At 35.6% G+C, this 11,007-nt stretch overlaps 1 protein-coding gene across 5 annotated transcripts in view; it reads right to left on the reverse strand.

The window, feature by feature from the left end:
- The window catches only part of LOC121385360 (histone-lysine N-methyltransferase 2C-like), a 185,323-nt gene extending 175,283 nt beyond the window's left edge, over positions 1-10,040 (reverse strand). For all 5 annotated transcript variants that reach the window (XM_041516013.1, XM_041516015.1, XM_041516011.1 and 2 more), the window contains exons 1-2: positions 9,909-10,040; positions 9,497-9,675 (exon numbers count right to left, since the gene is read on the reverse strand). In XM_041516013.1, coding sequence (XP_041371947.1) covers positions 9,497-9,503 — 7 coding nt within the window. In that variant the 5' untranslated portion in view covers positions 9,504-9,675; positions 9,909-10,040. The remainder of the gene's footprint in view (positions 1-9,496; positions 9,676-9,908) is intronic.
- Positions 10,041-11,007: the final 967 nt, after the last annotated feature.

The following is an 11,007-nucleotide window of genomic DNA, read 5'->3' on the forward strand; positions in this document are numbered from 1 at the left end:
TTATTAAAATTATGGGGCTACTAATTTTTACTGAGGGTTACCAGATTTTATAACCACCGCTGAAAAAAGTTACGATCAAGGCCTTGTCTACCACAAAATAAGGATCTGGATCCGTCGTCATAAATCGAAACATCGTAAAACACCATACGAAGTGCATGCATATGTCACCATTAACAATTTGAGTCCAGATATGGGTCCCATTTTTATGAAGTGATCTCAGCACTATGCATAAGTGCACCGTATGCATTTACGGTGATATTAGCACTAAGACTGCTTCGTAAAACTGGGCTCAGGCAGGGCTTCTAGATTATGATAGCCCACTCCCATGGCTAGTGATATGTTGGGCTAGTAAATAACTACTATCGTCATGCCCGACGGCTAGTGAAAAATAAAATAAGTCAAATGTTGCAGTTAAGTCTAGTTTGTAAATATGAATATCCTGTCCCCACCCCAAACCCCCAATGTTTGATAGCTGAGGTGTGTGCCCAGGACAGTGTGCTTGAACCTTAATTGGATATAAGCATGAAAATAAGTTGAAATGAAAAGAAATGACTAACGTCAGTGTTCTCGCTGGGTGAAAATTAAAGGAGGGCGGCCGCTCGGCACCATACCCTTCAAAAAACCCAACCCCAAAACCCCCAATAAACGAAAAGCAAAAAAAAAAAAAAAAGTGGGGGGTGGGGGTTGGTTACCATATTGGTGTGTGTTCGTAGAATTTGTGAAAAGACATACTCCTTATTTTGCCTACAAAAAAGATTATAAATATGAAATACAAGCAGACTCGTCTTTTAATTGAACCAAAAATTATGGTCCGACATTCATGGGCAGTTCCGTTTTTGCTGAATCGAACAAAGTTTTAATATTATTATTCTTAATAAAGATTTCAAGATATACGAAAAACAATAAAGATGTTTGTAAAGTGATCCCCTAATGTCGGATACATTTTTGGTTATTTCCATCTTCATCAAATGAATCGATCGCCAGCTGATAAAAAGTAGTTTCGTTTTTGTAAAGGCGGAGTATATATTATTTGGCACTGAAGATAAATTATTTTAATGATAAACACTACCACTTCCATTGTTTTTATAAGCGTTCATATCCCCCCAAAATGAAAAGTTTACAATATTTTATAAAGAACTGCTAAATAAACAAAATGACAGAAATGACAGAAATGACAGAAAGTAAAAAGCATCAGTTACAACGAATTATATTGGCAACTGAGGACGAAATATTGTTAGTGGAAACAAGACAGAATAACCGTTCTGATCATGTGACAAATTTGTCTTTTTCAATCGGAGATTGCCAAATCCGTAAAAAAAAATAATGTTTTTATTGCTCAAATAAAATATAACTTTTATTGTGTCTATTAAACATACAAATGGATACAGATATGGGACAAAATAGAGGCTGTTAAAAATACTGTTAAATTATGTTACGGTAACTGTCGTAAATGTTTCGTCAATTGCTTTTTCGTACACAACGTGGCTTGTTTCCTTTGATGTCCAGTGTGCAGACTGATCGTTTCTTGTGTGGAAAAAGTGTGCATTTGGAAATATTAGCGGAGATAGGTGCTGGAAAATAAAGAGGGGCACACAAAAATAAAGGAGGGCGGCAAAATGGAATAGCAGGGAGGGCCGCCCGCTTAAATGGAGCAGCGAGAACACTGAACATTTTATAAGCACTGGCCCTGATAAACTACAAGAAATAAGTTCTCTCCCTTGACTACAATAAACTGAGAAGTCATAAATAGCCAACCGCCAGAGATTTGTCATTGATTATTTAATAAATATTTGCCAGGTACAGAATTACAAAAAGTAATTCCCAATTGAAATGTTAGCAAAGCTCACTGGGACATTTTTTGGTTTAGCTCATTTTCAGAAATTTAGAGTATTTCCTTGAAATTTTTTAAAATATGGTTAATTTAATCAAAACATTTATAAACCAAAGATTAAATTTTGTAGCCCTTTTTTAATATAGATTAGAAGTTGGCTAATTTAGCAATGTACAGGGTGACCCCTGCGTTAATATTTTTACATAATCTGTGCATGCCGATAACCGTGTGATATGCATAATTTGTCACTGATTTAGGTCAGTTGGTTGATTGCTCGCTTGAGGTGTTTGCATTGCAGGATCGAACCACCTCAAAGGTCAAAGGCAGTGGTATGTGCTTTTCTGCCTGTGAGAAAGTGCATATAAAAGATCCCTTGATGCATCAGGAAAAATATAGCGGGTTTCGTGTCAGATATACCAAACGTTTGACATCTAATAGTTCTAGTGGACTCGTGAAACAAAACAAACAAACTTTGTCCCTGATAGGTTAATCTAGCTGGTAGTTAATGTACAAGATAATATTTTAACATAAATCAATGAAATTGCATGATTCTTAGGCTTTAGTACACTCATCAACTTGTTTAAAATGACAGATTCAAGTGTTTAAACACTAAGGCCTATTTTTCACTATTCGAGTCATTTTTGACAACTGACAATGATCAGTTTACTTGGATTTTATTATTCAGATTATCAATTTTTGTACATCCCAAGTGTTTCTGGCCATCCTGGTGTTTATAAATTTAATATCACAAAATGCATTTTTCATATTTTTAAAAACGCATTCATGTGTGTCTGAGAAGTAACAGTTATGGAGTCATTTTAGTCTATTTTTACGGGTATTTTACTGTTTCAATGTCACAGTCTCTTGTTTTACCCTGTTGTTACTTTATCTAAATGTGTTACAGGTTTGTAGATTAATTAACTAAACTTAGTCAGGGCTAGCTCTGCCACTCGCCAAATTCCCCAATTGCGAATTTTGACAAGAATTGGCCAATTTTATTTTAATTTGGCGAAAAAATATTGTGTTATAATTTATATTTTGTTGGAAAATAGCTATAGGTTTTGCATTTTTTAGATAATTTGGTGAAATTTTCTGATCACTCAGAGCAAGCCCTGCTTAGTGTCCATTTTTACGTGTTGAAACTAGAGTCTGCAACTTTACGCAGTGTTCAAGATTAACGGTATCCCAATATCCCGGGGATACCAGAATTTATTTTTGGATACCAGACTTCAAGAACACAGTATCCCACTGGGATGCCATATAATACTAAATTCTCAGGTGGGATACCAGATTTTTTAATGTTAGTATCCAACTGGGATACTGGCCAAAAATTTTAATCTCGAACACTGTTTAAGTCATATTCCTTTCACTGGTTTCAACAAATTCTGGTCTGGGATTGTGGCCTGTATTATGAACTGTATTACTATAATACATAATAGGGCACTAGCCAAAGCTTCTGTGTGGGCTAGTGACTTTCTCAAAAAGTTGTCAAACACTGCCTTTCACAGCAAACGGTAATAGCTGGCAATAATTTAATTCAATAATTCTTTGAATTTGTGAGAATATTTTTTTATTACTCCAGTGGGCAGTCATAAGCAGGAAATTCAAAATGGTGTAACTAATGACTTTGTCAGTACTAAATTTGACACCATCATAATTGGCAATCATATACAATGACGTCACAAAGTTTAAAGTCAGCTTTTAGTTTTTACTGTTAAATCTGCATTTTAATAAATAAGAGGATTCGTCTTAAGTATTTTTAAATATGAAAAATATCAACCTAATCTGTGTTAATCGGTATTTGGATGAAGTTGACATTGTACATTTTTAAAACACGAGTACCGAATTCTGTTTATTCTATAAGTTATAAGTATAACACTTCTGAAATAGCATTTTAATTCAATATTCAGTTTTTTAAATCATAGTTCAAATGTCACCACCACAGTATTACTGATGTCATCGTGATTAGCACAATTGTAGTTTTACATCACATAACTAAATCTTATTAAAACGATATGTACAAGTCTTTTTGTTGGTTCGTAAATAAATGATCTACTGACAGGGCTCGACCGTAGTGGTAGCCCAGTGTGTTTTGACTACCAGTTTATCACTAAGGCTACCAAATGTCTAAACCTGGTAGTCTGCCGGGCTACTAGATGTTTTGCACGTTTGATTTAACACCCAATAGCCGATGTGTTTTTGGTGTTGGAGTGTTGTTAAATATTCACTCAGTAACGTAAATTGCTATAAATGTAGTTTTCACAGTATACTGCTTATGATTTAAAACTCAGGACACAAATCTGATAATTAATAGCAGTACTGGTATCTCATTTATTATCCTCTATAACAAACACAAATGTGCTTAACTCAAGATTCGTGTTAAGCTGTGCACCCAAACAGCCTTAACGAGGCCACTCGCGTGGACATATCAATCGGACTTTAAACTTTTAAATATGCGTTCAAAATTTTATGTCGAAATTACTTTTATTTTTTTAATATTATTAAATAGTCCGATCCTCTCTTCTTTCTCTTATTTAATTTTGGACTGTCCTTCTAAAATGCTCCAAATTATATAAATATTCGGTCGAGCAGTCAATTCTTTATATTTTTGGCGTGTAACCTTTTTTTTTATTTTTTTTTTATTCTATTAACTTTTTTACTAATTGCTATTTTCAAAATTCTGCAATTTTTAACACACACACACACACACACACACCCCCACTATCCCGAGTCAGGCCACCGATCTTATCGGAGGTCGGACTCGGGATGGGCGTGTTCGAAACCCTAGTGGTATATGGGCACATTAAACTAGTTATCATCATCATCAAGATTCGTACACTTTAGTATTACATTTTAACAAGAATTCCATGGAAGTAAATGTCAGACCTACAATAACCGTATCCGATAAGTTGGAAGTTGCATCCATAGATGTTTATCCCAATGAATGTAATAAAAAAATATATATATGTAAAAAATATTTTAAAAAGCATTCTACAGATCTAGATTATGGTAGCCCCACCTCCCATGGCTAGTGATAGTCAATGGTAGGCTAGTAAATAACTATTGCCATGCCCGACAGCTAGTGGAAAAAAAAGTTGTCAAATGCTGCATTTAAGTCTGTTTTGTAAATATGAACATCCTGCCCCCACCCCCACCAGTCTTGGTTTTTAATTGCTATCTCCCTTTTAGGTAACATATCTGATTATTACTATTAGTAATATTGTATTAAATAAAGTAGGGCTAGTGAATTGTTAATTACGGCTAGTAAATTTTTAAGATCACTGATCCCATGGCTAGTGGATTTTGTAAACATTGTAGAACCCCTGATTCCAAGAGTACTGCTAAAGCAATACATGTTCTGCATTGGGCCAAACAAACCTTCATATCTCCCATCTCCCATGTTCAAGGGCCCATAGCTGCGAAAATGGTTTTGAAATTAAATTTAAGTTAAACTTGATCTGTAACAGTACATGATATATATAATACAAAATTTCAGCCCATTATCTTGAGGCATTGTAAAATTTAAAAAAAACTATATGTGGGACAAACAGAGAGACAGACAAACAGATAGACTGCACAAGACAAAACATATAGGCCCCTCAAGACAAAACATATAGTCCCCTCTAGTTATGGGACTAAGAATAACAGGCATTGAAATGAGCAATGTGTCTTGTAGCCCATGTACCGGTTACAGTAGATTATGGTAGTCCCACTCCCATAGCTAGTGATATTCAATGTTGGGCTAGTAAATAACTACTATATATTGCCATGCCAGACAGGGCTTCTCGATTATGGTAGCCCCACTCCCATGGCTAGTGATATTCAATGTTGGGCTAGTAAATAACTACTATTGCCATGCCAAACAGGGCTTCTAGATTATGGTAGCCCCACTCCCATGGCTAGTGATATTCAATGTTGGGCTAGTAAATAACTACTATTGCCATGCCACACAGGGCTTCTCGATTATGGTAGCCCCACTCCCATGGCTAGTGATATTCAATGTTGGGCTAGTAAATAACTACTATTACCATGCCAGACAGGTCTTCTAGATTATGGTAGCTCCATTCTCATGGCTAGTGATATTCAATGTCGGGCTAGTAAATAACTACTATTGCCATGCCCAATGACTAGTGAATTGTTTTTGGGTCAAATGTTGCAGTTAAGTCTATTTTGTAAATATGACTAACCTGTCCCCACCCCTTGTGTTAGTGTTTTTAAGCTCTAATGACTATCCATGGCTCGCACTGTCGGTAGCCAAATTAGCCATTGGCTAATTTTTACAAAAAATGGCTAATAAAATTTGCAAGTGGCTAAAATTTAGGCTAAGCCATTTTCTGTCTTCTGATGTGAACAAACGGTTACATAATCTATCTGACACCTCAAACATAATAATACTACCAAATATTCAATTAGCGTAATAACGATCTCGCGACCGGTAACGAGAAATGGTATCATGCAGAATACAGCGTAGGCCTTATAATGTTTGCTTATTTTAATAATCACGGTTATTAATTTTAACGGCATGCATTCATCATGTATGACAGCAATGTCTGGAAGATCTGTAACTTGTTATTTTTACTTTGTAAAATCTTTGAACCAAAAACAGACCGACAATGCGTGTCAATTTGAATACACATGCCAGTTCAGGGCCGAAAGACATATAGGCTATATCAAGGGCTGAGTTCAGCCAGACCGAGCGAAAACAAAACGTTCGCTAGACTGGTTTGTGCGCTTCACGTTAAACCAAATGGACATGACAGACACCAATCAAATAGTTCGCGAACGTTAGGAAGAACGTTTGTTAGCTGAAATGAGGGGCTCTCGGCACGAATATATGTCACGCTTCAGAGTCGGCTGACACCTGCGTGTCAAGAGACATCGTTGTGGACATTAACAATACGATTATGCAAAAGTAAACCTTGATGTAAATTTGTAGAAAAACAATAGTTGTTCGCAGCAATGAATACCTAACTGCAGTTTTTGTTTATTCCTTTGTCTTTGTTAATTTCGCACCCATGGTCGAGAGCACGCATGCAGATCGCGATCGCCGGAAATGAACATGCAGTATTTAAATTGCAGTTAAATGTACACTGAATAAAATTAGTTCACAATAATCATATTTGTTAGATAATTTTAGATATAAATTTGTAATTTTAAAAAGACTGTAAATTTTAATTTTATTAAAGGTTTTTTGTTTGTTTGTGGTTTTTTTTTTAATAAATGGAGTATTCTGTGAAGTCGGCATTCTTAACCGAGGTATTTTGTAAGCAGAAATCAAAACAAGCATTTAACTGCGTAAAACAAATTTGGGTAAAGCATTTTCAATATGGCTATTAAAAATTCCATTTGGCTAATATTCTGGCTACAGGTATTTTTGATCCAGAGTGAGCCCTGCTATCTCCCTCTTTAGGTGACCTGTCTGATTATTACACAGTAACTATTATTTAGTAGAACTGTATTAAATCACTGATCCCCTGGCTAGTGGATTTTATAAACATTCTAGAAGTCCTGGGTTACAAACAAAATAAAGACTCAGTAACCTAGGTTACACAAGCCCTAATCTAGAATTGAAAAAGTAGATGTGACTTCTCCCTTGATGTTGGCATTATATAACTTTTATAAGAAATGGAGCTATTTAAATAGCCATGATTAAAAATTCACTAGCCCTACTTTACTTTAAGTTAATACAATTTTACTAAATAATAGTAATAATCAGATTTGTCACCTAACGAGGGAGACAGAGCTTAAAACCACTAATATTGGGGAAATGGGGTATTCATATTTACAAAATAGACTGCAAACAAAAATCACTAGCCATCGGGCATGGCAATAGTAGTTATTTACTAGCCCAAAATTGAATATCACTAGCCATGGGGGTGGGACTACCATAATCTAGAAGCACTGCAACCCCCACCCCCCCAAACATCAACACTAAGTTTAGTTTACACACCTGTAACACATTTGAATAAAGTTACTTAAGAGTGAAACACGAGTCTGTGACACTGAAACAAGAAAATATCCTTTAAAATAAGACTAAAACACGACTCCATAGCTGTTATTTTTCAGAAGCATATATAATGTGTTTTTAAAAATACGAAAAATGCATTTTTGGTATTAGAAACACCAGGATGACCAGAAACACTCTGATGTACATGTATATGAAAATGGATAATCGAAACAATAAAATATAAAAATAAATTGATTTCAGTTATCATATATAGTGTTTTCCCTAGCTTGTTTTAGCATGGTGCAGCACCATGCCGTAATAGCCTAGCACCATCTTGCCTTAATCAGCACCATTCTGCCCTGAGATTAAACAAGCCTTTTCCCACAAATTAATTCTAAAACTGCCTTTATAAAAAACCAAAAAAGGTATTATTAATTAATAAAATATGCATTTTATATCTTTTGCCATTCACTTATTAAAGCAAGCACATAAATTACATTAATGTTTATTTCTATTAATTTTTGTATATTTTTAATGAAAAACAAGTGCCCCAAAAATGGTGAAAATGCCCCAAAAATGTTTGGTCTGCCATGCCTTGCCAAATTTCTATGGAAATCACTAATATATAAAGGTTATGACATAAGTGTTTTAAACTGTCTGTTACTTGAAGTTAACCACATTTTAATAGTTTACAAGGAAATACACGTCGGCGAACATTTTGTTCAGTATCGCATTGTGATTTAATGTTCCTTGCATGTTCTTGGATGCCTTTTTTTCCCAGTAAGTTCTTTAAGTAGATACCATCTATATATGTTTATCTCAAACCTTTGGGGTGGTAATCTTCTCAATTTAATTGCTTATATTTTAGACAAATCATTCTAAGGCAATAAAACTGATGTATTAACAGTAAAATCACACAGCCAAAAACCAGTTATAAATTTATCCACTAGAGCACATTGATTTATTAATCATCGGCTATTGGATGTCAAACATTGGTGAATTCTAATAGTTTTAGACAGGAAACCTGCTACATTTTTTCATTAGTAGCAAGGGATCTTTTATATGCACCATCCCACAGACAGGATAGCACATACCACTGCCTTTGACATACCAGTTGTGGTACATCGGCTGGAACGAGAAATAACCCAATGGGTCCACCGATGAGGATCGATCCCACACCAACTGCGCATCTAGCGGGCGCTTTACCACTGGGCTATGTTTTGCCCTAATCAAGACTGAGGCATTGCACATCCACAAAATTGTCCCACTTGTATGACTGATCAATTCATTTAATTTCTGTCACCCGGCGGATAACCTTTGACGTGGATTTGAATCGCCAAACATACCATGCAACCTTCAAAAATTACAGTAACAAACTGGAAGCTATAATTGCTGTAAACAGTCAATTAATGATTGATTTGATCAGTTCCCGCCCCATCACATTAATTTTTTAACATTGGTACAAACACCAGGCAAACAGGACAGAGCTTTGGTAACTACTGAATTTTACGACCATTTAATATATGAATTGGTTGTCAGATTAAAAAAAAGAAAGAAAAATAAGTAAGGCGTATGGCTGTCCTCTAAGCTATATTGCAGTTTTATTAAAGGGATGTCTCAAAATCAAATAAATTTAACAGAATGCACACAATGCTATGCAGCACTATAAATTATAATAGGTATGTCACACATCCAGGGCTTTATTAAATTATTCTTACCCTCCATTTAGAACTGCAGAAGTTTGCTGTGACAAGTGATTTTATCAGTTCTTGGCACTGAATCCATGTCGGATGGCTTTAGTCAGGACTACGCAACAAGCCAGCCGACAGAATTTTTGCTTTTTTCAAGTCTTTACTTGACCCAGCTCAGGCAGCTGGCGACACCGGGGATTTTACACCTATGATAGAAAACAAGCAAATAATAACATTCAGAGAGATAGAAAAAAGAAAAACACAGATTGAAACAAACAAAACAAAGAATAATAAGCAAGCAATATATAACAACACACGACCACTACGAAACTAAGCCAGTTACACGAATTATACCAAGCCCAACTGTGTATCTTTGTCCATACAACATTGATTGGGGGGGAAACAAGCGAGATGCAAACCACAAACAAGCAATACCTACCTGAAATAATTATGGATTTGAGAAAAAATAGCACTGATAGATAAACGTGGAGCTAAATTTTATAAAAATTTAAGTACTGTAGCGTTGTAGTGTTATTTAGTCTTGTAGTTTTCAACGGGAGCATAATCCCTGCACAAAACTCCCAATTCGAGAGTCGCCATGTTGGCCTTTTCACGCACTATACATACACGGTTAAAATAGTTCAAAAATATAACCCTTGGTTTATCTACCGTGTGTATTTTTTCCAACATTTAAGCAAATACATGTCACTAATATGATAGTTCTATTATTTTCGCTTTACAATGCATGCTGCATTTTTATTAGAAACAGTTGACCCCGTAACCGGCGGACTAATATAACAAGGTGCGTGTCGTGATTAGATGCAAAAGGGGGATTCCGACACAAGCTAAGGCGAAAGGGGGCTGGGCATTTCGGCAATTTGAATAGCGGGATATATTTAATAAAATAAAGCCAAATACCTGTCTTTAAATATACAGACGATTCTTTTGTTGTTTATACCAATTTAATAAGTTTATAGAATATTCTTACAAATGAACTAGCCATTAATTAATGAATATTTATTTGAATAAGCCAGGGCTCGATTGACCTAAATCTGACTTTCGTAGAGCACCGTTAGATCGGCTTCAGGATGATTCGTCCACTGTACATTTCGTCCACGGACGATTCGTCCACCACAAATTCGTCCACCGATGAACTCGCAAACAAATCCTCTACAACCACAAATCACATTTGGCCAATTCGTCACTAGAGCATTTTGTCCACAGAGTGATTGCATTTACGTAAATCATTTTAACACCCGTTAGTCACACTGATCATGCAGATGAAAAAAACAAAATAACAATAGCGGACGAGAGATTGCAGATACGGGGGGGGGGGGGGGGGGGGGGGGGAGGCAAAGGTAAAGTGTCGATTTCAAGCAATTCTCCCGTATTTGTGTTAAAATGAGTTGAGAGTATTATCACAGTATATTTCTTCATGTCTATATAATATTAAGATAAAGAATTTGGTATTTGAAATGAGAGAAGGAAGGGAATGTTTTATTTAACGACACACTCAACACGTTGTATTTACGGTTATA

This window comes from Gigantopelta aegis, chromosome 11, assembly GCF_016097555.1.
Source record: "Gigantopelta aegis isolate Gae_Host chromosome 11, Gae_host_genome, whole genome shotgun sequence".
NCBI classification, from domain to species: domain Eukaryota; kingdom Metazoa; phylum Mollusca; class Gastropoda; order Neomphalida; family Peltospiridae; genus Gigantopelta; species Gigantopelta aegis.